A 27,850-nucleotide genomic window follows, 5' to 3' on the forward strand; every position below is an offset into this window, starting at 1 on the left:
CGCCGCCTCTCCTGCCTGACGTCATCGCCGCGCGCCTCCGCCCGGCAGCGCCATGTCCTTGTGGGTGTCCCGGCTCGGCCGGGCCGCGGCCGCCCGGGGCCGGCGGGGCAGCTCCGGGCCGGGCTCCGCCGCGCTGGGCTCCGTCCTGCTGGGGGTGAGTGGAGGCGGCTGGGCAGGGCTGTGTCCGGAGCTCTGTCCTGCTGGGGGTGGGCGAGCAGAGGCAGCCTGGGGCCGGAGATGCCTCTCGCTGAGGCTGGGCCGTTCCCTGGGAAGGGACGGTCCCGGCAGGGAGCTGGGAGAGGCGGCGAAATGCGAGGCAGAGTGGAGCGAATGCCGCAGAGGGCGAGGCGGTGACCTTCGGTTGCGGCTGTGGGCAGTGGTGCTGCGAGGAGAGAAGTGTTAGATAGGAGTGAAGGCCGCGGTGTAAGGGCGGTCACTGCGCTGCTCGGAGTGAGGGCTGTACAGGGTTTATCGGGATACCTGGGAGGCCCTGCCTTCAGCCCCATAGCCCAGGTGGGTCCCTCTTGCCACCTCTCAGAAATCGTGCAATAGTTAAGGCTGGAAGAGACATCCAAGGTTACCGAGTCCAAGCTTTTGCCCACTAAGCCATATTGAAATGAAGCTGTAAGTTTCCTAAGAGTGGATTTAGTGTTATTACGTGCCCCAAAGCACAGAAAATACAAGCAGAAGTCTAAGGTTGGGTCCCTCTTGGGAACTCTGGGTGTGTTGTGTGTCTGACCTTCAGACTGAAAATTCTTCCATGTTTTCTGTCTTCTCAGCCTTTAATTTCATAAACATCTTCCCAGCCTAACTACTGCTGCAGTTGCTAAGCTGAAATTACAGTGCTAAGGTTACTGAGTAAAAAAATCCTTGTATTAGATGCATAAGAGTGTGTCCTGTGTGTGTGTCTGAAGAAACAGCGTTTTTAGCTAAAAAATCCCTCCAGATCTGCTGATTTCCATGGGTTGTTCTCCAGGCAAGAATCCACACCAGCCCTGAGCAGAGCCTGCAGTATGGGTGGCTGGCCTACATGCTGGGAGAAAGGACCAGCAAGAAGTTCACAGAGCACAGCAAAGTCTTCACAGTGGAGGGGAATCTGTCTTCTGGGAAGGGCAAGCTGGCCCAGCAGCTAGCAGACAAACTGGGTATGTCTCACTCTGGCTGCTTCCCTGGGAGCTGGCAGGGTTTAATCGTGGCTCTTGTGCGCAGGAAGCTCCGCAGAGCAGCAGTTCCTGACTGGGAAGTGCTGGAGGGACTGGGGAGGGTCTGTGGGTGGTGCTGGTGAGGTTTGGGACGGGGGTCTGTTGTGAGTGAAGCTTCAGGTCCAACGGAGTCTGTGTGCTCACTGTGCTCCTGGAGGGCTTGGGTGTTCCACGTGGATGTGCTTGGAACAGCTCAGCTCTGCCTGGGCAGGGGCAGAGCTCGGGGTTTGGCACCATTGCCCTGTGCTGCGGTGGGCAGAGGAGCTGGGACTGTTTGGGAGCTGCTCCAGGAGCAGCTGTGTGTTCAGCAGCTCAGGAGGTGTTTGCTGCAGATGAATGCAGCTCATTCCTGCTGTGGGGTCCTTCTCTTTCTCAGGAATGAAGTACTTCCCTGAGGCAGACATCCACTACCAGGACAGGCTCTCCGGGGACGGGAAGCTGCTGCCTGAGAAGTTCAATGGCTTCTGCAGCCTGGAGAAGTTCTACACGGATCCCAAGTCCCCCGACGGGCACTCGTACCGCCTGCAGTCCTGGCTCTTCGGGAGCCGCGTCCTGCAGTACGCCGACGCCCTGGAGCACCTGCTCAGCACAGGTTGGGGACTCGTGGAACGGTTTGGGCTGGAAGGGACCTTGCAGCTCCTTCTGTTCCAGCCTGCAGCCTGTTCTGCATAACTTGCACGCTGATCTCCCTTGCAGGCCAAGGCGTGGTGCTGGAGCGCTCTCCCTACAGCGACTTTGTGTTCCTGGATGCCATGTTAAAGCAGGGATATGTGCACAAGAGATGTGAGTTCCTGCCAGCAAAGGGAAGATGTTTGGCCGTAATCTCTCTCTCAGTTAACTTTACTTTAAAAAATAAACAAAACATTCCTGCTTGGAAGGAGGGATTCCTTTAAATGTTCAGTGTTCATATGTTACTGGGTGGAGCCAGTGTGGTGTCAGTGGCAGTGAGAGGACAGAAGATAGAGGGCATGAGTTGAAATGCAAAACCTTTCATTTGTAAGGAAAAACCCTTTTTCTGCTGTGAAGGGAGTCAAACCCTGGAGCAAATCATGTGGCATCTCCCCCCTGGAGATACTTAGAATGTTGTGGGTGGACTGCCCTGCAGAGTGGTTGAACTGGGTGACTGGGAGATGTTCCTCCCAACCTGAGTGATTTGGTTTGGGGTTATGGGCACTGAGCTCCTGAGCTGTTGCTGCCTGTTCTTAGTAAATCTGTTCTTTTGGCTGCTCCTGAGGTGGACATAACTCCTTTCTTGACTGCCTCCTGTTTTTGCTCTTGGTTTTAAGAGGTTTGTATTTGTTTTTTGCCACCTGCTGTAAGTTACTGGATGGCTTTGAGAGCTGATTAAAATGACCTGTGTCTGCATTGCTCAGGCAGCAAAGCCCAACAACCCACAATTTAATACAAAATCCCCGTTTGGATTGTACTGAAATACTTAGGGAACAAACATCTTGGTTAGAGCTACTGCTGCTTATTGTGTGTAAATGGTGGAGGAAAAGCTGAGATTCCTGTAAACCTGAGTCAGGAATGAAGTCCCTCTTTGATACAACTGGGTTTAGATTCTTAGATCTCAGTGCATGGAACTCCTCTGGAGATAGTTTTTCTGTGCACTTCCTGAATTCTGTTTTGGGGAAAAGCATACCCTGAACTTGCTCTGTGAGCCCAGAAGAAGAGAATGCAAATACAGATGTGGGGAATGTGATTTATTTGTGTTTTACACAGGCCTTGATCACTACAAAGAGGTCAAGGAGATCAGCATTTCTGAGTTCCTGCCACCTCACTTGGTCATTTATGTAGATGTGCCTGTCCCAGAGGTGCAGAAGAGGATTCAAGACACGGGCAAGGTAATTTGATTTCTGATTATTGCCTAGCTATCTCTTATCTTTATTGTTACTTGTCTCTCACAATTGCTGCCTGCTAATGTCTGTTGTAATCACACCTTGTGTGGGAGTTCTGTGGGGTTTGCTGCTGAATGCTGCCCCTGAGGAGCTGCTTGTCCTCTGAGGTGTGAGATCTGGGTGGGGTGGTGACTCTGTGGGTATTCTCATATGCTTGCTTTAAAAAAAGGTTAAAAAAAAAAGGCAAAAAATCAACTTTTTTGTGTGACTGCATCAATATGTTGTCATTAGTGGAATGAGAAATTGTTTTAAGAGCAGGTGAATTTCTGTACCATGCTGTGTAACTCCCACTACAGGAGCTGTGGGCAGGTGATGTGTTGCTTGCAATGCACTTAGAGATGATATATTTCTTATTCCTGAGTGCCAGGAGCCCAGCTGGGCTCCCTGGCTCCTGCTTCCCAGTTGACTGCTTCCTCACACCTGTGCTGGGGTTCATGTGTGAGTCACCTGGGATCAGCAGGTTCACTTAACTCCCTGAAACCCAGCAAATCACTGCTGGATGACTGCATTACTGAGCTAGTCTTGGCTCAGGGAAGCTGTAGGGTGCTTTTGGGGAATGACTAATCTAAGTAAGGTTTGTAATTTGGATTTTGTTTCCCCTCTTTCTTTGATTCTCTTTGCAGATGTGTTATGCAAAGATGTTTGTCTTGCCTTGTTGAAAGGCTATGGGAAATGCAGTTTAACTCTGGAAATCTGATAGATTAAAAGAAAGCTTTGATTTATTAGAAAAAAAGTTCTCAGTTGAGGAGTTCTTAATGTATTGGGGGAGCCTGTGAGTTCTTGGCTCTTCTGAGCATGAAAATCAGTGGCAGTTTGGTAACCTTTGGACAGAAATTGCTGATTTTTTGGGTCAGTGGCAGTGCTGAGCTCTGTAGGACTTGTTTGGGGAGCACATGGTAGATCAGAGAAATTCCTGGTGTTTTGCAAATGTGGCATTGAAAGTACACTGTGTGGAAGACAAGCTGGCTAACAGCAGGGATGATAGCCATGAAATTTTACAGGAGTTCAGAGTGGCTGTTTGCCCATGCACTTGTCTGAAACTGTGGAAATAGGTGCAATTTTGGCCTCCTTATGGAAAAGGCGGGCTCAGTCTTCTCCTGTTTTCTGGGTTGCACCCCTGGAATGTGTAGTTAGCAGGAATGAATCAGTCCTTGGATAGCTGGGGGCTACTCTAGGTATTTCATGGCATGTAAGGAATTCCAAACACTCCAAATAACACTCTTAATTCTTTGAAACTTTCACTGATGTGCATGTGGGTCACTTGGATGTTTGACTGCTTATCCCAGAGTGAGCCCTGGGCAGGTGGTGGAGCAGACCTTGGAGTCTCTGCTGGTGGGAAAAAATAGAAAGTTAATTTCACAGCTTTTCTGTTTGTTTCTTTGTAGCCATATGAGAAAAAGGTGTCTCCTTCCTATCTCCAGAGCATTGAGGATGCTTACAAGACGACCTTCCTACCAGCAATCAGGTTAGAAAAGCAAAATGTTTTGCCTTTTAGGTCTTTGAGCAAAAATGTGTGCAAACCTCAAAATCTCTGCCAATATCAACAAATTGTGAAAAAATCCTCCTTGTGCTGCAGGGTACTGTACTGTGCCCTAGTGAAGGGGTGCTGCATTCACAGCATGAGACCTGTGTGAGTGTAGTCAACTTGTGCCATCCCAGAAGCCTGATGCCAGTGCTGGAAGATGAAAATGGGTTCAGGAGTGGTGTGCAGAATGCCACAGCTATGGATGTGTGTGTTTGCACAACCTGAGGAGAGAGTGATGTGATGCAAGCTTTTCTCAGGCCTTTTTGGAAGGCTTTAGGGCTTTTCTCACCTCAAAAAGTCCTTTCAGTTGTCACAGAATCCCAGAATGGTTTGGGTTGGAGGGACCTTAAAGCTTATCCAGTCCCACCCCTGGAATGGGCAGGTACACCTTCCACTATCCCAGGCTGCTCCAAGCTCTCTAGGACCTGGCCTTGTGTTAGAACCCAGGACATCCCTCTGAGTGCCCTGGATGGCTCAAAATCCTGGCAGGGGCTCGGAGACCCTGGCAGGAAGCCAAGGACATTTGGGATTTCGATCTTGACCCATGGAGCAAATTACCAGCCTTGTGTGGGGAACTACAAGTCACAAAAGTTGAAGTGGCATAACAGTAGTTGTCACAGGGTGAAAGGTGGAATTTTGAAGAATTTTACTATGGGGGTCTAGGGGACAAGATGGAGGAATTTGGGCGTTGTCCTGTTCTTCTTCTTTCTTCTTCCTAGCCTCCATCTTCTGGGTGATATTAGCACATTTGGATTCCTTTAGAGTAGAAGTACACAGTCTAACATAGATGATAGGTACTGGAAAATAACTGTAAATAAAGTACACATAGTTTTAGTATAAAGAGATAGCACCGCCTCAGGGCAGTGCAGTGTGCCTCAGACTGACCGGCTGAACAGACCTTGGCAGGCCACACAGAAAATGGTTTAGAGAAGAAATAATAAACAACCTTGAGAATTACAGCCAAAGACTTCTGGCTCCTTCTTTGACAGCTGGGTTGGGGAAAAGAGACTTTCAATACATCTCGGGGTCACCAGAGGAGATCCCGAGAGCCTTGGACACTCCCAGGGGTCCAGGAGCAGCCACATTGGGTGCCAGGGCCTCAATGCCCTCACAGGGAACAATTCCTCCCCAATATCCCCTCTAACCCTGTCCTCTGGCAGTGGGAAGCCATTCCCTGTGTCCTGTCTATTGCTGGGCTCCTCTGGCTTCCTCAAGCTGGGAAGCAAAAACATGTGCCCTGTAAACCTGGGATGAAACAGAGCTTGCCAGCTCTCCCAGTTCTTATCAAAGAGCTCTAGGAAAATTAAAATTGTCCTAAAAGTCTAAAAGCACAATTATGGTCCCTCATAATTCTGGAAGGGAAACTCTCAAAGGGTATCAGATGAATTAACTGTGTAAGTTCTGGTGTATGCAGGAGGCTGATATAAATCAGAGTAGATTCTCCCCAGGTGTTTTGTAGCCTGCCTGTGTCCTCCTGGTGCTTGCTCTATCTCCCCAGGTGGATCAGTGTGGTGGCTCTGCTGGCTACTGGAGTGAGTAACTCGATATTGAGCTTGTCACTCATGCAGGCAGGGGTTGTTGGTGTCACAGATGGTCAGTGGCCTCTCCGTGTGTCCCCACAGCCAGCACATGGCTCTTGGAAGGGAATGGGAAGCCTTGGGAATGTCATCCCCCTGAGGGCAAGCTGCTGCTTGTTCTCTGGAGCACATCGAGCCCCACATGTGGTGTTCAGCGAGGCTGAATCCTGAATCCTGCTGTGATTTCACCTCCTCACCCTCTGTGTGTGCATGGTCAGTGCCCTGTCAGGCAAACCCCCTCTGCTGGGCATCCTGGCAGGGGATGGGCTCCCAGCAGCCTGTCACACTGCTCTGTGTCTGTGCCCTGCCTGTGGGGGAGCTGGGAGTTGTGAATCCAGCTCTGGCTGGGTAAATGCAGAAGCCACGGCTGCCTTAACTGTTTGTTTGCTGGCAGGGGTGCAGGTGGCTGTGTTCATGCTTAGTCTAGTTGATTCCCTGACTCCTGGTGATGCCCAAAGTCTGGTCCAAACAGGATAAAAAGAATTGTTATAGACTGCTGAGCAAACTCCTGCATGCTTTCCGTGTTGAAGTTTGTTTTCTTGTTCCTTGAAAAGCAGTTTGTTACTGGGCAGAACTAGTGTTATCTTGTGCTGTTTAACTGGAGCAGCCTGATGCTGCCTCAAGTGGTTTATAGTGGATTTTTGCTTTAAAATTGATGCTTTCTTTCTAGTTGTCTTGTTATGAATGTCTTTAATGTTTTTTTGGTAGTGAGATTTGTGGCAGGTACTGCCTGGTGATTTGGAGCAGTGTCTGGGTTCTGTTTGGTTTTTCTCTTTTCCTGGAGCAGAGCCTTAAGATTGGTAATGTTCTCTTTCATATCCAACACTGCTTCCACTGAGCAGCTGTTTTCTCTTAAGCAAAGCTCTGATAATCTGCAGAGTCACTGAGCAGCTGTTTTCTCTTAATGAAGCCCTGATAATCTGCAGAGTCAAATCAAGAGATGGGATGAAGTGATTTGATTTGCGTCCTTAATGCAATTGCTGGTGTCGGGCTCTGCTGAAGGCTGACCTCTCCCTTGGGCTGATATTGAGGAGAATATCTTATTCTAGGTGCCTGCCCCATCCCTACCTCATCCAAGGCCAGGTCCTACAGGACTTGGAGCAGCCTGGTGTGGTGGAAGGTGTCCCTGCCCATGGCAGGAGGTGGAACAGGATGAGCTTGAAGGTCCTGTCCCACCCAAACCATTCTGGGATTCTATTAATTTTTCTCCATGCTCCTAAACTTTGCTGTGTGATGTTTGATTTAATGTCCACATTGGGCAGCTATTCCTGGGCCTTCCAAGTTTTCCAGCTGAAAACAGCTATTGCTGAATGTAGCTGAACACATGTAGTGTGAAAGGTTCATGTAGGAGCTCCTGTTGGGTTTTGCTCTGCAAATGCCTTTTCTCTGAAGGCAGCTAGCTGATTAAAAAAACAATCTTATAACCAGGAAACATTTCCTTTTAAAAATGTTTTTACACTTATAGATCGTGCTGCCTGCATTTGTATTCATTCAGCTAGCTCAACCTGAGTAAATAGTGATAAATAAATGCATTCTTCTCTTGGGATGACTCACAGCTAGTCATGCACTTGGAAAAATGAAAATCTACCACAGTTTTGGGTTAGACTGAAAATTTCACTTATTTTCAGGTAGATTGGGCAGTTGTAATAGGGGCAGGTATCCACATTAATTAAATGAAAACAAATTCACATGTGTGGTTTTAAAATTTTTTTCCCAGCTGAAGTTAATGTAGATATCCAGGCCATTTGCCCTTTAAAAGCAACTTTCCAGCAGCAAAGAAGCAGCTCACAGCTGTAACAGGAATTCTATTGCAATAGCTAGGAGCAACCTCAAAAATTGCAATGATTCTGGTTCAGTGTTTATGCCTTTTAACTTCATTTTTGTCCTTTTGGAGTGGAGGGGAGAATGGGTTGAGCAGATTTATCAGGGAAGTTCAATTTCTGTCTTCTTTGCAGTGAGAGCAGTGAAGTTCTGCAGTACACAGCAACTGCAGCTGAGGATGTGGAGAAGGTAAGTTTTGCTTTTCTGGGAGTAAGTTTAAAAGATTTAAACCCTTAGTTCAGCGAACTTTCCCCCTCATGGACGGTTATTAACGGGGTAACAGAAGCCTTTTGCTTGACCATTATTAACTTCCCTCTCTAGCTGTTGTTCCTGAGGGAAAGAGCACCAAGGTTTTTGAGACTCTAGACAGGTTTTGGGCCCATTTCAGTTCTAGGATAGATGTCTGTTAATAACAATCCTACATTTGGATTGTTATTGGAAATTTGCCAAGGAATCATCCCCACTTGGGAGGAGGGAGAGGAGACTTGCTCGTGGGGCTGTCTCCAAGGGCTTTTTGGGTCTTCATCCTAATGAGGTGAAATTTTAACCCTACTTGTACACAGCCCAAACTCCCTCTCCTCCTATGTTACATGCAGTGTGATCTTGGCAGAGAGTTGAGTAATATGTACGTGTGTGTGGTAGCCTGTACCTCATTAAGCTTATTAGCATATTCAGAGCATGCATTTTAATATTTCACTGCCCCTAATGAGACTAAAATTACATTTTTGCCTGAGGTGTCCCTCAACATTCTGGTTATATGACTCTGTGAAGCAGAAAATATTGATGAGGACTTCCCTGGTCCTAAAATTAACACTCCATTTCCCCCCATAGGTGCACTGCTGCTTGTCTCTAGGCCTTTTGGTTCCCTTTATAAGGACAGGGTTGTGTGCCACATTCTGGGTCCTCTGCTGTTGTGGATGGGTTTTTGGGTGCTCTTGCACTTGATAATAAAGGTTATCATTAATAACCAGTAGGCCTGTTGGGACAGTGTGGGTTTATACCCCTAAGAAAGGGCTGGTGGCTTCAGTGTGACAGCAGGTAATAAACAGAAATAATGCACAAAAAAAGCAGGCTAAAATGAACAAAAAAGCTGAGATTGTGATGCGAATATAGAGAATCTAGAGCAATTAATGTATTTTTTTCTGGATAACAACATAGAAGCAAGGATAGGAGTTGAGAGCTGTGGTGTTTCAAGATGGTACTTGGTGAATTAAAGCAAAGTTGGAATGGGGGTTAAATGCCTGGTTTTTTTTCCCTTTCCTTCTCTCTGGACACCTCTCCAAGTGGTGAGAATAAAGCAGATTGTTTCCTTCTTAGATTTTTTTTGTAGTAAACCCCATTGCTAGAGATTTGATTTTAATCCTTTAAATCAGAGTTTAAAGTCAGTCTAAAGCTCTTATTGTTCAAGGATCGACTCTCCTGAGCTCAGCAATCTTGTCATTGCTCTAAATAGGGTCATCAGGTGCACCAGTGGAGTCCTTAATTTGCTTGGACAAATCTGGGAAGGATTATTATTTGGAAGTATAATGCCACAGAATGATTAAGGTTGGAAAAGACCCCGTGAGATTATCCAGCCCATGATGTTGTCGTTGTTGGGTGTTGGTGGTAAATACTGATACTTGGAAGAATTCAGTTGTTTTTTCCCCTTTTTTTGTTCAGATTCAGTTTCCCTTTGGGATGACACAGAAGAAATTTGGAAATGAGGGTTGGCAGGAGGGCTTTGGCTTGTGTGTGTTTACACAGGTGTATCCTCTTGACAGACAGCAGTGTTCATTAGCCCACTCCAATCTGTTTGCTTAGGGATTCGGGAATTGAATTCTTTTATGGCCTTATAGTTTAATAACTTTTGGGTTGCTCAGAGCACACATACACAGCTTAGAAACGATTTTTTAAGTGTCCTAAAAAGGTCAGTTGGGGTTTCCTGTTGTAATTAACTTTGGTTGTGGTGGCTGAAAGGGTAATGAGTGCTGAAATAAGCTTCATTAGGATGTTTCACACTTGTTTAGCTTGAGGGTAAAACTGGAAATACAAAGTTAGCTGTATGTTTAATTTCTTTTAAAGCCTTGGATATTTGCTGATAATTCCTGGGTGGATGCCAGGTCATTCCTTATAAATTAAGAAGTTGTTCTTCTGTCCTGGTTGGGAAACTGATGCCATTGTTAAGGAGCTGCTGGGAGAGAGATGTCCTGATGTGATGGTAATAGTGAGCAAAACTAATTTGAATACAGATTCCTTTCCCCCTGTAGCATATTGTGAGCCCATTGTGGCAACTCTGATCAGTGCTGTTACCAGGTTCAGAGAATTTCCATAGCTTTGCTGTGGAGTGGAGAAGGAATTGCTTTTGTTCAGCTTGTCAATTAAATAGTTCAAAGAAATAATGGCTGTTTGAACTAACTTAATTTACACCTCTCTTCTTCTTGTCTTGGAGTTATGTTGCAGCAGTTTGTGCCTCAGAAGTGTTTATTCACTCATGTCCAAATAATTATTTCTTACCATGAAAGTACTGGTAAGAGTAGATGTCTGTAGTTGAAGCTACTTTGTAATAGCACTTGGTTATAATTTTTTTTAAGTAGTAATAGCTGGGATGTAGTGTTTGCAGGAAATAATTACAGTGCATTTACCATAAAGAATTCAAGGATTTTTTGTTTATCATTCTGTCACTTCATTGGTGACATGTGCTCACCCATCAATGGGTTGACAATGTGCCATGAGGAATTTGGTCACGACCTCAGCTTTATCCTTTCCCCATGGAAAAGGTCTCTGGAAAGGGATGTTTGGAGGTGTAACAATCCACTCCTTCCCAGGTTGCTCCAAGGTGCTGTCTCCATCTCATCAGGCACCTGAAGTGCATCTTCCTGACACTAGGGCAGGTTTCCCTCAGCTCCAGGCAGTCAGGTGTGATAAGCAATTACCTCCTGGAGCAGCAAAGATCTGTTTTCTGGTGGAGCCAGGCTGTAAGTGAAGCTCAAACCAGGGATTGATAAATTTGGGGATGCTGAAGGAATGATTTGCTGAGCTGGCATTGCTTATTTGAAGGGTTCTGAGCTGTGAGTGTTACTTTTCCTTTCAGGCATGGATGGGTCCTGGTGGCCGGTGGAATCCTGAGCCCTTGGACTCATCGCTGCTCCTGTGGGCCTGAGTTTTCCAGCCTGAAGTGTGCCTTTGTTTCTGTGCTGTGAACCACACAGCACTGAGGCAGATGCCACATGTGCTCCCCTGCCTGTCTCAGAGAATGTGTTACTGAGCCTCTCTGGGAATAAAACCGACCAAACCTTATTTTTGTAACAAGGAGTTAAATTTAGACTTACCTCCATTTCTTCCTCATTTTCCCTCAGGGGTGAGGTTTTACCTTCTTGGCTTTTCAGCCCCAGTGGCAGGTTAAGGAAGAATGTCTTGGATCTGGTAAGAATTTGGCAACAAGACACCTCTCAGCCAGTTGATTGCCTGCCATCCAAAGCTGAAAGCACAGGGTGTTGGAGATCCCCCATGTGTGTGCCCAGTGCTCCTGGCAGGGCCACAGCCTCAGAAGTAGAACTGGAAGATTATCATGCTATCTCTAGGCACAGCTTTAGCAGTGAAGCCTTTCTCATTTGTTTAATAACCTGTTTTGGTTATTTCATTGATTTTTGGACCCTTAGTGAGCTTTCTTTTCTGATTCCAGGTAATTGAAGACATCGAGTACCTGAAGTTTGACAAGGGGCCATGGGTGGAGCAGGATGATGTTTCTTTCCATCACTTGAGACTTCAGTAAGTGTGATGTCCTCCAGCCACTGAGCAATCAAATCCCAGGGAAAATGGTCAAAACCATGAGTTTTTAAAGGTGGGGTTGTGTTTTGTAATATTGGTGCTTGGCACTGGAATGTGGTGTAGCATTTTTACTGATTGTTGAGACAAGAGGCTCCAGACAAGTTTAAGAGTGTTTTTTGTCAAAGATGCTTGTCTGCCCAGTTGGAGGAGATCAGACTCAGACACTGGAAAATAACTTGTTGGAATAGAATTTAATTTGGTTTAATAATTCTTTGCAAATGCATCATGTTTAATTTGTCAGTTTGTTTATATAAAATACAAAGATGTATATAAAGAATATAGCTGCACTTGTAAGGCTGTTAATACCAGAAATGAGACAGGCTCCCCATCTTGCTGCAACTTCATCTTCATATTGAATGTGCAGGTGGAAATTTCAGTATAGTTATATTTTTAAAACAAAATGTAAGAGTTATATTATTTTCATTATTTCCTGGTCATCTCACAGGTTAATAGAAACACAGATTTTTAAACTGAGCATGTGCCCCTAAGTTTGTGTCTCTGTGACAGGCATTGGAGATGCAAGTTAAACTTTTTTTGCAGAGTTGTGATATTTCTTGCATTTTACTTTTCTGTGCTGTTACTTTAATTACCTCCTAAAAATAGAGATAATGCTTCTATTGTATGGTTTTTCTGTCAAGGAGTGAAGGTGGATTGCAGAAGAGCAGTTCTGGGTGGTCTGAGAGGAACAAGTCATGATTTGGGTGCATTTTATGTGCGAAAGATGAGGTTTCTTTGTGTAGTAGTTGGAGGATAACATCTGGTGACTTAGGCGCTGAAGAATTATCGCGATCAGACTTCCTTTGAAAGAGGAAATAAGTTCCTTGTTTTCCTGTAGCTCCACACTACTAGTGCAGGTATTAGGAAAGATTATTAATCGTGATGAGTAGGAGGGAGTTGAAGGAAACCTTACAATTAGAGAAGTGCTTTAAGATACTGTATGAAAATTCTATTTCACAGTTTTAGAAGGGAATAAATTGCTTTAAGGACTCAATTTTTCATTGAACCTTGGAGGGGGGTGAGTCTCCTGCACAAGACCGTTGTCATTGTAGGTAATAAGAAATTATTTAGTCTTTTGGCAAAAACATGGGGTTGTTTGAAGATCCCAGAATGCAGTAAGCTGCTTATTTAAACTGCAGAATCATAAAATATCCTGTGTGGAAGGAACCTACATTGAGCATTGAGCTCAGCTCCTGCAGTTTGCTTTTGAATCTTTTTTTGTGCTGGGCTGTCAGAGCGTGGATAAAGGGGTCACAACACACCCTGTGCCAATCCTGAGCTCATGCTTCACTCAGCTGAGTGAGGGAATCCTGGGCAATGTCTCGGGCAGCCTGGGAAGAACCTCTTTGTAAAAGTGTGTGTTTGGACATGATCTTCCCCCATGGTAACTCCAGAAAGGCAAGGGAGCCTGCTGCAGGTTGGCCATGTTGGAATTGCATGCTGGCTTCAATGCCCAGCCCAGGTGTGAGTCCATGACCCCTAAAGTTGATGCTTTTCTCCCTTTTTCCAATGCAAAGGAGCTTGTGGTCCCCACAGCTGAACGGGTGTCCCGTGCCTGTGTGAGTTGTTCCTTTGGAAAGCAGTTTTCCTGCAGGATCCTGGTGCCTGCTCATGGGCACATGCTGCCCTCTCCTGGGTGTTCCTGGCAGGCTCCATCAGCTCTTCAGGATCGTTTAGGTTGGAAAAGCCCCCTGAGATCATGGAGTTCACCATTCTCCCAGCACCATGGAGCCCACTGTGAGCCCATGTCCCCAAGTGGCACACCCACATGGCTCTGGAACACTTCCAAGGACAATGATTCCACCACTGCCTGTTCCAATGCCTGACCACCCTTCCAGTTAGGAAATTTCCCCTAATATCTAATCCAAGTTCTGCCCTGCTTGGTTTTCCATCTGCAGTTGCTTCCTTTGTTGACCTCCCAGCTCTTGGGACTGTCAGCCCTGCTGTTCTCTTCCACGCTCAGCTTGTACCAGGAGGTCTGGGAAGGGTGAGCGGGGCTGAGGAGAGCTGTGTATTGCACACGTGTAGGGTGTAATGCCTGGAATCCCCAGCAGGACCTCTGAGTGATGAACGCAGCTGATCAAACCGGTGAGCCCAGCCCGCGGGCAGTCGGTTGCATCACGATCTCCTGTATCTGACAGCAAGCAGGCCAGGGCTGGGAAAGAAGTTGGGATGAGACACAGCCAAGACTGCTGACCTCAACTGGCCAAAGGAATATTCCATACCATATGATGTTGTAGTCAACATTCCTAAGCAGAAGGCAGTTTTGGGAGGTGGTGATTCCTCAGACACTGGCTGGACATCAGGCTGCTGATGACCTTTGCATCACTTCTGGGCTTTTCTTGTTTCTCTGACTTATTAACTATCTTTAGCCTGACAATTTCCTAAATTTTGCCTTATTCTCTGAGAGGGGGAAGAGAGTGAGCAACTCTGTGATGATGGTTTAGCTGATGACTGGGGTCACCCTAGCACAATCAACTGTAACAGAAAGTATTCTTTAAAGCAGTGTCCAAAGTAACATTGCAGCTATTTTTCTCCACTGAGTTAGGAGAAAAGGTTAAGGAGGAAATAAGGTTTGTGGGATCTTGGTAAAAGGTTGAAAAGAGCTGCATTTGTGGCTTGGAAGCTAGAGGTGTCTTCAGAGGATGTTCACATCTTCCCTTCCTCTCCAGCTGCCAAGTCCAACAGAAACCATTCTGGCTTTTTAAATGTCTCAGGGAGCTCCTCTGCTGCCACTGCAGTGTCTCAGGCATGTTTGTATCTGGGCCCTTCCCAGTGACACTTGCCTGTCTACACGTATTGCACAATAAATGCATTTGGGAGGAGGAGCTGCAGGCTGTGTGGCCTTGCCTCTGTGTTATTTATCAGCTCGTGGGGGGAACTTGCTGCCCTTGTTGCCTCAGACAACTGCACAGCTAAATCTGGTCTGTCCCTGCAGCTCCTTCAGAACCTGGCAGTGAGGGACAGAGAGCCTGCAGCTCTGCTCCCAGTGTAGCTTTGCCTAGCAAAGGGAAGAAGTGTCCCTGATTAAATGTCTGATTGCAAACAGCAGGACTAGAGGGGCTGGCAAGAGATGTCTTGGACCTGGCTTTGAAACTTCTGTCATGGAGGCTCCAAAAATCTCATGAACTATTAATTGTAAAACTTCTGGCACTAGAAGCTATTTTCTCTAGCACCTTGGTCATAGAATCCCAGAATGGTTTGGGTTGAAAGGGACCTTAAAGCCCATCTCATCCCTCCCCTTGCCATGGGCAGGGACACCTTCCACTATCCCAGGCTGCACCAAGCCCTGTCCACTCCATCTTTTTGCTGCAGTTGAAACACTTCTTTTGTGATTTCTTCTTTGCAGTGGCTTTTGTAGGTTTGAAGAGCTGTTGTTACGCCTTCTCCCCTTTTCTTGCAGACCTGCTTTTTTTTGAAATTTTTTTTTGTTCTTGGTGCTGATGTTGAGTGTTTGTTCGCCAAAGGAGTGGCTGTGCCTCACCTTGGCCATGCCATATCTGTTCTGCCTGGCTAAATGTGGGAATTGGAGTCTCTTTGACAGAAGGAGGGATATTAATTTCCTCTATCAACATAGAACTTTGTGGAATGGTTTTGTGGTGTTGGCTTTTAGGCCAGTGAATGCTTTTAGGTCTCTCTTGTCACTTGACTTTTTGTGCCTATGCCAACATCACATGTTAAGAAATCACAGCCCAGGCTATGCAAACTCAGGTGGTTTTTGTTGGGTTGCCTGGTTTTATTTTATTTTTTTCTAACCAGTTTCCTTCCCTTACCCCACCTTGCACCTTTGGCAAGGTGCTGCATGCTGAGAGCTCCTTCAGGAAAGTCTGGTAAAGGGTCAGAAAAGAGCAAATAGTGATAATTTTCTGCTAGGGGAGAGAACGAAAACAAAAGAAATATAAAAGGTGTCTGTAGATGCTTCCTGCTGAGCAGGGAATTAGTCCTGGCAAGTGGCTGTGGATTTTGTGGTTAGACATTGTTGTGGCAGGTGTCTTTGTGTGTGCTTCTGTTTAATATTCCAAACTATTTCTGAAGGTGCAGAGAACATGGAGAAGCCATCAGTCGCTTTCATTATTTTCTTGTGCAAAGAAGTTTTGGGAGCAGCAAGTTTGTCATTTGGCCCTTAACTAAAATTAATTGTGCCTGGGAATTTTCCTTTCCAAATGGCCACTTGGCTGAGATTTGGGAAGGAGTGAATTCACTGCGGAGGGGGTGACCACAAAACCTTATTTCTGTGTGTGATGTTATGCTTTATATCTGCCTGGACTCCCTTTTGTGCCTTCCAGCACATGAAATACACATTTAATGCTGTTGGAGTTAAATATTGTTGTAGTTTATAGGAAGCATCTTTGGTGTTGATCCTGATCTTGGAAAAGGGCATTTATCCTCACCTTCTCCCATCTGAACTTTGACTGGATTATTGTATTTCCTTACAAACCTGTCTGTAGTGGGATAATTTACAGAGTAAATATCAGGGTATGTTAGCAAACCAGATCACTTGTTGGAACTCTTCACTGCTGGGAGGAAAGGTCACAACATTTATGATTTGGGGGTAAAAATAATTGCTCGGAGATGATGAACTTTGCTTTGCTCAGGGCATGTGCTTGATGTGCATGTCAGTATTTGCTGAGAAATGTAATTCACTGAAAACATCCCAATTTGCAGAGTTTCTGGTGTTGGATTTAGGGTTTGGTCAGTGCTGACTGGAAAGGGATGTGTTTTTGCCAGGCACGTGCAGGTGGCACTGTCGGCCTGTGGATGAGCACAGGCAGCAGGAGGTTTTCTAGCAGTTTCTCAGGCATTTTAAATTTGGGATATCTGAAGTGCTGGTGCTGTGTGCAGAGTGGTGGATCCTGAGATCCATCACTGCAGCTGCTGCAGCTTCCTCCAGGTATTCCAAGGCAGGATGCTGGAGGCACTGCCTCCTTCCAGACTCTCTCACTGTCTCAGTACTGGTCCATTTAGGATGGGAATTTAGCAAGGTAGTGTATGACATTGAATAAAACTGCTGGTTTTCACACTGCTTTTATAGAAAGCAAAAAAGCCAGAGGGGATTCATGGAGAAGGGTCCCAGGAATGATGGAGTGTCTCCAAGGAGGATGAACCTGGGAGGGGAAATGGAGAAGCTGGAAGTTAGAGCAGGAGCAAACTGGAGGCAAGGATGAGGGGCAATACATCATAGATTTGTAAGGAGAAGGATAAATGTTTGGAAGGCAGCCCAAATCTTTGGAAGCTTTATCTTACAGGAAAGTAGCTCTTTAATTATAGAATGATGATAATGAATCCTGGAATGGTTTGGATTAGCAGGGTCCTTAAAGTCCTGGCAGTCCACCTCCTGCCATGGGCAGGGACACCTTCCACTGGATCAGGTTGCTCCATCCCAGCTCCATCCAGCTTGGCTTGGAATATTTCCAGTGATGGGGCAACCACAGCTTCTCTGGGTATGATGCTTGGCTGTTGCTGAGGCAGGGAGTGAACTGAGTGCTCCTTTTCCCCTCAGTGTCCAGGACAAGGCTGGAGTGCTGGATTCCGTGTCCATCCCGCGCTTCATCCCCGAGATCACCATTGGCGGCTCTGAGTACGACAAGATCTATTACGAGTACCGGGCGGTGAGTGCTGCTGGGGACAGCTGGGGACACAGCCAGGGGACTCCTCGCTGCTGGGGACAGCCAGGGGACACGGCCAGGGGGCCTTCTCTCGTCTGGGGACACAGCCTGGGGACATGGCCAGGGGGCTCCTCGCTGCTGGGGACACCCTGCCTGCCACCCTCCCACCAATTGCTACTGGGAACTTTTGCATTTTGCCCAAATCCCCACCTTTTTTGAAGTCTAGCTTCCCCCCAAGAGGAATAAGGAAGCAAATGGTTTGTTTCATAAGCTGATTCGTTTTTTGGGGTTGTTTTTTTTTTCATCTTTAGATGTGGACTGAAGGATAAATGGTTTTCATTTGTTTCTGTTTCTTGTGCCCTGATGAGTCTGTGACCTCTGAAATCTTAGAGTCCCTTAACTCAAACAAGAAAATTGGAAACCCATGGTGACTCCTTATCGAATGCTGAGAGAGGGAGTGTTTTTTTAGAGGAGGAATGAATGCTGCCTCGCTTCCCCAAAGTGCTGTTGCTTTAAATAGAGTGTTTCTGCACGTGGGCACACATCCAAAGCCTGTTGTGCCCAGTGCTCTCATACACCTCATGCAGGCTCCCACACAAGGTTTTAATTAGCTCCTGCCTTGCTGCTTCTGGAGACAGCAGCTTCCAATCCCCCCGGAGCTCTGCCCTCGTGCTGCTCAGTGGTTCCCTGGCATGGGGTCCTCTCCCCCCACATGGGGCTTGCCTAAGGCCCAGGTATTGGAAAAGCTCCTTGGAGAAGTTGTGGAGCTGATGATAATTAATACTGAATGGCCAAAGCTACAGGTGAGCCTCTGTTTTCCAGTTGGGTTGAAATCTTCTCTGCCACCACGTCTTACTATTTTCCAGGCAATGCTGAAGACAAAGGGAGGAATATATGATATAAATTGTTAGAAGCCATGATTTGCCTAATCCAAACCCTATCATTTTTCTTTTCCTGGTAGTATACAGTCTCTTATTGAGATTAAAATGTAAGCTACAGATTTATGGACTTGTTTGGAAACTGATCTATTGATGTTTTCTTCTAGAATAGACACACTATTCCAATAATTTGTTCCTCCTCGACTGGCTGTGTTGTGAAGAGGCTCCTGGGTTCACACTGTTCTGCCTCATTTGGGATGTGATCTTTCTAGCTTGTAAAAGGGGCTGAAGCTAAAGGTTAAAGCAGCAGAAACCATCTGAGGTTATCTAATGGATTTGAAAACTCCCTAGTCCAGCTGAGAAATTGCTCTCAGAATTTCCTCCTCCTTGTTGTCACATTCTTAAATCCAAAACTTGAAGCTCGGGCTTGGGATTTTTGGACCCCTTCCCTCCAAGAGCTGCTTGTGCTGTGCAGCACAGATTTGAGCAGGATCTGCTGCATGGCTCGTCTCTAGCACACAGCATCCATCTGCACTTCCTGTGCTTTTCTTCCCTGAGATGAGAAGGCTTTTTTTGGGCTGAGATGTCCCTTTGCAGTAGAGCTGGGAATTACTGAGGCTGCCTGACACACAGCTAGATGTGACCTCGGTGCTGTGTGCTGAGAGCCTGGGGTGAGACTTCTGAAAGCCTTTTTTCCTCTGGCTGTACAGCAGCACATGCCTCTTTGTGCTGGCAGGAAACTGAGAAACTGAGAATGTCCTGGCTCATCCAGTAACTGGCTGCCAGGAGAAATTTTGACTTGCCTTGCAGATGTAGCAAAGGGATGCTTAGGAGTGGGAATATGGGTACCTGGGAAGGAAAGCTGTGCTCTAGGATTGCTCTGCTCAATGCCAGTTAGTTGACAGCTGAAGCTAAGCAAAAAAAAAAAAACATTGCCAAAATATAATCTCCCTTCTGCAGCCTTGTTTGTAGGCCCTGATTCAGGAAAGTGCTGTGGAAAGTGATAATGTCCTTTGGAATCAGGAGGAGTTGCTTGTTTCAGGAAGTATTCTGTTAAAATTAGGCTACATTAATACTAATTTTCTCTCTTCTAAATGCTTGGATACTTGTAATCCTTCAGTAGTGTGGGGGGGTGCACAGGGATGGTGTACAATGCAAAAGATGCTGAGATTTCCTGTTTTCCATCAGCTACTGGAAAGGAAAGCACAAAGCCAGCCCCACCTGCTGTTTTATGTTCTGCATTCTTTGTGCTGGAACTTTGAAGATCTGGTGGTTTTTTTCACCTTCCAACTTTGTTTAGCAAATGAAGGGCTGAATTTTTTTCTCAGGCAAGGCTCCTGTGCAGAGGTGATGGAGCAAGAGGCCAACCAGCACAGGCCCAGAGAGCAGATGAGCTTCCAGACAGCCAGATTTGGGCTGGGAGGTTGTTGGGTCTGTACAGAAGGAATCACAGCCCCTGGCTTGCCCATGGCTGTGCAGGGATGGTCACAGCTGTTCTGCCACTTCGGCATTTGAAGGTAAAGGGTTTAGGCTCACTTGGAAGTAAAATTTTAGGCTGACTTGTAAGTAAAGGCTTAATTATGGGATAATTACAGAAGTTTAACTTTTCCTTGTGGGAAATGCTTGCTTTTAAAGTTGGTGTAATGATGTTTACCACATAAATACAATGATTTGCATAGGGGATTTTTTCCCCCTGTAACTACTCATAAATCCTTGATCTCTCCAATAGGCAGCAAACTGCTGTGCTTTTCACAGCTCCATGCACACAATTCATGCTGCCTAATAATGGTGGTTTTCAGGGAGTTATAAGTTCCAGGTAGAAGCTGGGTTTTGTTCAAAATATTCATTAGAAGCAACCAAGAAGGAGGAGAAAGGAACACTCTTCAGAGTTCAAGATTTTAGTATGTGTGCTTTTCTATAAAATAATGAGATGGCTACATACAGTTCTGAATACTCAAAACTCACTTTTTTTTTATGTATATCCTCTAAATTTCTTCTGTAAGGGCTCTTTTCATGTGTGAGGAGGTGGCTTTCTGCAGCCTTCTTATACCATGAAGTCCTCTGGCAGGGTCCAGCAGCTCTGCTCAGGCATTCAGAAACTTCTAAAGTCGCTCTTCTGGCAAGGGAAAAGCAACCTTTCAGTCAGGTTCTGTAGATCAGAGATAAGCACGTTCATTCTTCAGGGAAGCAACATTATTTTAGGAACTGTCAGACTAGTAAAGGCTTGACTACCTCTTTTTTTCCCCCCTTAACAACTGCTGTATCTCTCTGCCTTTCTTCCAAGTGCACACAATCCCCAGGGATAATGCTCCAAACTCAGTGTGCACCCTGTGAAGCTGGAGAGCTGGAGCACTTAGGCAGATGTGTTTGCGGTGAAGATGAAAACAAATGGCTCTGTTTAATGGAATCAGTCTACTTAAATAATGTGCTGGTGTACTTCACACTCCTGCTGCATCTCCTGGAGTGGGGAAAAACGGCGTCTTTGACGTGCATGTGCTTTTCTGTGTACATAAAAGTGCAGCTGTTTGCTGGAATTTGGAGAATCAAAGAATCACAGAATGCTTTGAGTTGAAAGGGACCTTAAAACTCATCCCATTCCCACCCCCTGCCCTGAGCAGGGACACCTTCCACTATTCCAGGTTGCTCCAAGCCCTGTCCAACCTGGCCTTGGACACTTCCAGGGATCCAGGGGCAGCCACAGCTGCTCTGGGCAACCTGTGCCAGGACCTCAGCACCCTCACAGGGGAGGATTTCTTCCCAATATCCCATCTAACCCTGGCCTCTGGCAGTGTGAGACAATTCCTCCTTGTCCTGTGCCATGGAAAGGTAAGACAAGGCTCTCATTTTAATTCCCTCCCTGTTTTATTTGGTGGAAGACTGCTTTTGGAATATAGGGATGCTGAGCATGAGGCAAGGAAAGCTTGAGCAGATCAAAGTCCTGGCTACTGCTGTGAGGTGCAATCCAGCTCCTTGCACAGCAGCTGCACAGCTCAGTTGCCTTGCCAAACTTAATCTTTGTGCCCCGCTCCTCATCCTCCTCCCTCCTGCCCCGGGGCTTGGGAGTGTGTGGCTGGCAGGGTCCTGCAGTCCTGTGTAGCAGCAAGCAGAGAAGAGGGAACAGGATGGAGGGGAAGGGAATCCCACACTCTTTTCCTGGGCTTTTCATCACTCTTTTCCATAAGGATATAGCCTTAGGAGGGAAAATCCTCCAATGTCTGCCATGCCTCCAGGTTGGAGCTGTGAGTGGTGGAAGGTGAGCCTGCAGCATGAGTCAGCTCTGTCCCACAACCCAACACTGAGAGTGCTGGAAGAGCTTGTGTTTGCAATGGGAAATCCCAGCCAGCCCCAAAGGGAGGGCGTTAAGGGAAGGCTCTCCAGGTTTGAGGGGCCCAGGAGCTGCTCTGGCCCTTCTTGGCAGCTGTGGGACTGAAGGTGGCTGCTGGCAAGCACAGGGTTAGCAGGGCCCTTAGCTCCCCATCTCTGCTGAGAGTGCAGGGACCTCTTCACATAAAAATCTCCTGAAAGAGCTACAAAAGGAATACTTGAGCTTTCAGAAAGCCAGAGTCTGGATCAACAGCAGGATCAACTCTTGCCTTTGCAGGAGCAGGGAGTTTAGGATATCTTTCCTTCTCCATGTTTGCGATTGTTGCCATAGCTGCTGCCTTTGATAGAACCTTCTGTTCTCTTCTGCCATTTTTTCTTGGCTTGATGAAGCTTTCATTCTTTTTAGGATCAAGATCCCCTTTCCTAATTCGGTTTTTAAAGGAGGTGTCTGACAGCTGTAATGCCCAGCCTTATCTGCTCTTGAATCCAGGAAGGAATGAAAACAGACACACAATAAATCAGAAGAGGCTTCATTTAATGGGTTTTTTTTCTGTTTTATCTCTGCAAAAGTATTTTTAGCCCTTTCTAAAGTAACAAGATATTGCCTAGCTAGATATCAGTAAGACCAACAGAACCTGAGGAATAACAAAAGCCTGGGAATGACAGAGCTGTTGCTCAAGGATACCTGAATCTGCTCCTCTTCCCACCTTCCCACTTCTCCTCTGCTCTCACCAATCCTGTCCGTATGGGGAGAGTGTGAGAGCATCCTCTCTTTAGGAACAGGCAGCTTTTCCACCGTGCTTGGCCTGAAAAGTATCATGGACAGTTGGCAGGGATATCCCAGAAACAGTAGGGAAGGAGCCTGACCTTGTAAATGTCTCAAATCTTGGGTTTGGTGGTTGTGTCTGTTTTATTTTAGGTGATGGCCCTGCTGTCCCAGGCACTGGGTGCTTCTGTGAATCAAAAAGACAGTCAAATCTCACTGGCATTAAAGTAATCCATTTTCAGCTTGATAGTCTGTCCCTGTGAAAGGAAACACTTATTTATGTGGGAGCACATCCCCTTTTCCCAAACTCCTCTTAATCCCATACCTGTGGAGGGATGTGATCCCCAGGGTACATATCTGTTAAATTAAAATTAATTGGAATATAATTTAATAGAGGGGTAGCATCTCCATGGATCTTACACTGTGAAGTAGAGCCAGTTTGAGGTGTTTAACTGTGCTGTGTGGCTTGGATTAGTTCCTTGCTTTTCCCTGCACTCTCTAGTGGATAACTGATCCTTGTATGGGCACTTCTCTTTCCAAAGGATTTTTATTGTCTGATTTTTTTAGTGAATGATTGAAGGGCAGGACAGCAGCCACTGAACAGTTCCAGCAAACTGGAATTGTTTTAGCCTCAATTCAGCAAAACTTTTGGGTGCTCTTGTGTTTTGGGCTGTGATGGATGTTAACAGCATTGAGGGTTTTGAGTAAGGGATGGCAGGAGTGAGGCGGTACCAAACATCTGTGCCAAGCCGTGCACACCTCAGATGTGTGTTTGGAGGGGAAATGGTTCCCCTTCCTTGCTTTGACTGGTGCTCTGGAGCACAGGATCACTGGTGTTGGAGAAGATCATTGAGTTCAACTTAAACCCAGCAGTGCCAAGGCCACCACCAGCCCATGTCCCCAGATGCCACATCCGCATGGCTTTTAAATCCCTCTAGGGATGGGGATCCTGGGCAGCTGTGCCAAGGGTGATAGCCCTTTCCATGAAGAGTTTTTTTCCCTAATACCCAATTTCAAGGTTCCCTGATGCATTTTGAGGCTGTTTCCTGCTGTCACTTGGGAGGAGAGACTTGACCCTACCTGGCTGCAGCCTCCTTTTGTGTAGCTGTGAGAGGAACCACAGGAGGAATAATAAGGAGTGGTGAGGAACCAAACCCTTCCAGAATCCAGCCAATATCTGCAGCTCCATGTTCCTAGATTCTCTCTGATTTTCGCTGTGTGCCTACAAAACTGTCAACCATTTGGAAGTGAGGATTTCTCCTGCAGTCATCTGCTCCCAGCAGTGATGGAAGGGGCTGTTACTGTGCCTGTTCTCAACAGCCTCGGGGTATTGATGAATGAGCCCGAGCTCCCAGAGCAATGACTTTGCTTTTAAGTGCTCTTTGATCAATGCTGCTCCAAGCAGGCTATTTATAGAGCTCCTGGAGCTGCGGAGCCCAGCCATCAGCAGGAATAGAAGGCAAGAATGGTAATTCTGTTTGTTCCCCAAAGGCTGGAAAACAAGGCAGGCTCCTCCTCAACAACCTTTCCAGGTGGTTAGAACTCTCCAGAGCTCTAGCTGCATGTGCCTGGTGTGGAATGATCTGGAGCAAGCAGCTGGCTGGAGCTGCTTGTTGCTCTTCCACAGCCTCTGCTACTTTATAGGGCTTTTCATCATGTTTATAGTTTTGACAGGCACTTCTCTGGCAGGTTCTTAATTTAACTGATGAGACGGTCTTGTTTTCATCTCTTTTCCTGCTGCTCTTTTAAAATTGAGCAGTTTGATGCCTTTGAGCTGGCTCTACCTTTGGGTTCAGCTCATTTCAGGAGTTTTGTGCTCTGTGTGGTAGATTTTATCCCATCCCTCTGGAAATAATCCTCGCTGCCAACTTTTGGGCACTGTGGAGTGTAATGCAGCAGGCCAAATCTTCATTCTCACTCCATTTCTATGGAGTGGAAAAATCTGTTCCTTGGTGACCTGGCTCAGCCTTGCCTCCTGCTGCAGAGATGTGGGGGAGCTTTGGGGCTGCCTGGTGGGACCTCTGTGATCATCAAATTGTGGAATGAGTTGGGTTGGAAGGGACCTTAAATCTCATCTCAGCCCCCCTGCCATGGGCAGAGACACCTTCCACCACCATTCCAGGGTGCTCCAACCTGGCCTGGGGCACTTCCAGGGAGCTTGTACTGCAAGAGAAGGTGAATATTCAGTCCTCCTCTGTTGTCTCAGCTGCTGGCAAGTCCCATAGAGCTTTTTCCTATCTCCTTTCCATCATCTCTTGCAGCCAGGTTGCCCAGCCTAGATAAACCCAGCAGCCTCAGGGCTGCTCCCTGATTTCCATCCCTGCCCTTGTGCTGGTCAAGAGCCAGCCTGGGAATTTCAGCTGGGTGCACTTTGGAGCACCAGCCTAACCAGAACCAGCACATCTTACCCTTTGCCCTGCATCCCCACATCTTCCCTGGTGCTCCTACCACTCCTCTCTGCAGAATCCTACCCTGTTCCAATGTGCAGCTCCTTTAGTGCAGTCACAGCTGGAAAATGTGGGATTTGAAGAGCAGAGTTTGGCAAAGTGGCCTGTGTCACTTGTGCACAGAGCATCAATTCCCATCCTGCTGCTTTCTAGGTAATATGGGAGTTGTTTACTCTGCTTCCCTCTTCCCCTTTTTTCTTTTTTTTTTTTTTTTTTTGGCTATTTTGAAAGCTCAGCTGTAACAAATCCCCAAACTCTCCTGCCTTTGCCAAGGCCCACTGTGAATGATGGAGTTATGGATGAATACTTATAACACTTGCTTTGATGTCTTGCATGTCTTTAACCAAAGGCACACAGGGAATTTGTTTTGGACAATGAATTTGAATTCTGTTGGGGTTGATATTGTAGCTTTTTAAAGAGGGCAGATGGACCCAGAAACAAAACTGTAAACTGCTGTATTTTCCCAGATATCTCCTGTTGCTTTAATAATCTACTTATCTGGGAATCTCTTCAAGTATCAAAGGGCCAATTATGTGCTGCCTGGAGAGGACCAGGGAGAGCTGTTTTTGTGTCACAGTCTAGTCACAGGAGGTCTCATGTCCTCCCTGGCTCACTGCTGGAAATCTGTGGGGCAGAGCTAGTAATCATTTATTTTCATCTCCCATCTCCTCTTTGCTCAGTGGGGGGAACTCTCAACAGGACTGTGTGGTTTCTGCTAATGTTTAGACAAGACATTAAATGAAAAACCTCAGAAAAACTGATTGCAAATGGTTCGTGACAAGGCAGGGTGGGAAGTGTCTCGTGAAGGAGGTCAGGTCTTCTGTCAGCTTGATTTTTAGGGAAAGAAGTGTCTTGTTTTTTGACATCCAAGTGAATATAAACGCAGTTCCCCTTCCTCAAAACAACAGGCTTCATCTTTTATTAAATAGTTCATTTTTGTGGCCTGAGATTTTATCAAGACTGCATCTTGCTTCTCTCTGCAGGGGCAGCTCTCCCCGACAGGATCCACTTACATGTTTTTTTGGAAAGGAAAAATCCTCAGGACAAGTCTGGGGTCTTGTGTGAAACCAGTGTTTGTTTGGAGACAGAGCAGATGATCTGTGCTTAATTATTTGGAGAGGCTGCCAGCACATAGCTTATTTTTAAAGGAAGAGTTTTATTACAGCATCTTTGCTGGCTTCAGCCTTTCTCACCAAACTCATTGGCTTTTTTTTCTGGTGCTTTGCTTCTCTGGTCCAGTACTGGAGCTCAGAGGTGTTCTGTTCCATTTCTTTTTGGTTCCTGGAGGTAGGAATGGATGTTCTGGAGATGGATTTTGCTTTTGGAACCAGGACCTCACCATCTCTGGCATTCCAGGTCGTGGTCAGTACCTTCCAAAGGGCGCTGCTTCAGCACTGAGACTCACAGGCTGCTGCTTAGGTCCCAGGGTCCTTGCAATTTGGGTAAAGGCTTCAAAAATCTTTGGGTTTTCCATCAAAAAGTGGTTCCTGACTTTGCTGATGAAGATGGGCAGATACTGTTTTTGCTTTAATGAAGATAAGTTCAGCTCTTGAAGGCTAAATCTGCAGTTTCATTTGAACAGTTTAATTTAATGTGGTAATTAACTCAGTATCTCATGCATGAAGTCTTTCATGTATTTAATAACTTATGTGCCTATTTTGGAATGAGATTCAGTTCCTCTCCTCCATGATACAGTTAGGGGAGCCATCTTACTCAGGCTGGGAGGAGCTGGATGAATCCAGGTGGAATGTGGTGCTGAGATCATTGGCCTCATTTTCATACATATATTATGGTTTTGTATGGTGGTTTTTGCAGTCCCTCCTTCAGCTGCACAACTCGGTCTTTTCCAAGAGCCTGATTTTCCCGTAAGTTTTATCATTGCAATGTAAAAAGAGTATTTCATGTTCTGTAGATTCCACGAGGCACTTCAGGACTTTGAGGGGAGTGACCAGAGTTCTGACTGAGCTTTCTGCTTTCTTTAGCTCCCTGGGCGCAAGTACAAGGCAGGCTACAACGCTGACGCTGGGGACAAGTGGATCTGGCTGAAATGAAATCCCTTCCTGCTGGAGCCCTGGCCAGGATGGACCACAGCACCTGAGGGAAGAGGAGCCACATTCAGTGCACCTGCTCCACATCACTTGTGTAGCACCAAGGAAATGCTGCTTAAATCATTTCCCATCCCCAGCAGGCGGGAGTAGACTCCCAGATGGAAAATCACTTTATTCTGGTTTGTTTTTCCTTGAGGAACTCAGGGATGTTGGATAGTCAGTGTGGGATAGCCAAGTGAGCTGGGGCAGGCTCAACATCAGAGCTGAATTTTCTCTTCCTCAAGACTGTGGCACATTATTATCCAGGATTAGTGGTGTTCTGCTGATTCAAGAGAAATTAAACCTGTACCCTCCTGGCTCTCACAAAGTTAATTTCTTGTTCTGTCGTGCGTGGTGCTCTATGAGGTTCATTAGAAGCAGCAACGTGTTCTGAAAGGCACTGACTGGACCCTCAGCAAAGCATAAGAAGTTCAGTGAGAGATGGAAATAACTTATCTCAATTAATACAGTAAAAATCTCTGCTTAAAATTCTAAAAAATAGTCAAAATAATTGCAAGCAGTTGTACTTGCAGCTTCTTGCTTTGATTCCACTACAGAGTGAAATGTTTGTTGGGTATAAAATACAAGTGTAATTATTATTTTTGCAAGTCCCTGAAAGTGCAAGTTGGAAGGGTTTTTTTAAAAGAAATTATTCATTTAGTATTAGTCACAGAAATGAGGTATCTTGGCATTGGTTCAAGCACCACTGTTTAGATTTAGGCTGCAGTTAATTTTGCATTTCCAGCACGGGGCTCACTGCTTCAGTCACTGAGGAAAACGGCTGCCAGGCATTCCAGAATTTAGGGCAGTGCCTTGGAGTTAAGCAGCCAAATCTCACTTGTGCCCCTTCCTGTATCAAAACCAGTATGAAGAGTCTTTCACGAGAGCCTTGGGGGCCTGGTGAGGCACTGGATG

At 46.2% G+C, this 27,850-nt stretch overlaps 1 protein-coding gene across 1 annotated transcript; it reads left to right on the plus strand.

Moving 5' to 3' along the window:
* Positions 1–27,268, plus strand: NDUFA10 (NADH:ubiquinone oxidoreductase subunit A10). Its single transcript, XM_041465794.1, has 10 exons — positions 1–154; positions 977–1,145; positions 1,579–1,794; positions 1,899–1,985; positions 2,925–3,046; positions 4,486–4,565; positions 8,158–8,212; positions 11,685–11,770; positions 17,328–17,436; positions 26,831–27,268. Exons 1-10 carry the CDS (start codon positions 53–55, stop codon positions 26,897–26,899), a joined length of 1,095 nt encoding a protein of 364 aa, XP_041321728.1. The 5' UTR covers positions 1–52; the 3' UTR covers positions 26,900–27,268.
* Positions 27,269–27,850: the final 582 nt, after the last annotated feature.

The sequence above is a fragment of the Pyrgilauda ruficollis genome, unplaced genomic scaffold, assembly GCF_017590135.1.
Source record: "Pyrgilauda ruficollis isolate IOZ18807 unplaced genomic scaffold, ASM1759013v1 scaffold191, whole genome shotgun sequence".
NCBI classification, from domain to species: Eukaryota; Metazoa; Chordata; class Aves; order Passeriformes; family Passeridae; genus Pyrgilauda; species Pyrgilauda ruficollis.

Excerpts from the sequence above, each read along its gene's own strand:
- NDUFA10 (XM_041465794.1), top strand. The coding sequence starts at position 53 with ATGTCCTTGTGGGTGTCCCGGCTCGGCCGGGCCGCGGCCGCCCGGGGC. Across the intron at positions 1,146-1,578 it reads GCAGCTAGCAGACAAACTGG|GAATGAAGTACTTCCCTGAG; the intron begins GTATGTCTCACT and ends TCTCTTTCTCAG. Across the intron at positions 4,566-8,157 it reads ACCTTCCTACCAGCAATCAG|TGAGAGCAGTGAAGTTCTGC; the intron begins GTTAGAAAAGCA and ends TCTTCTTTGCAG.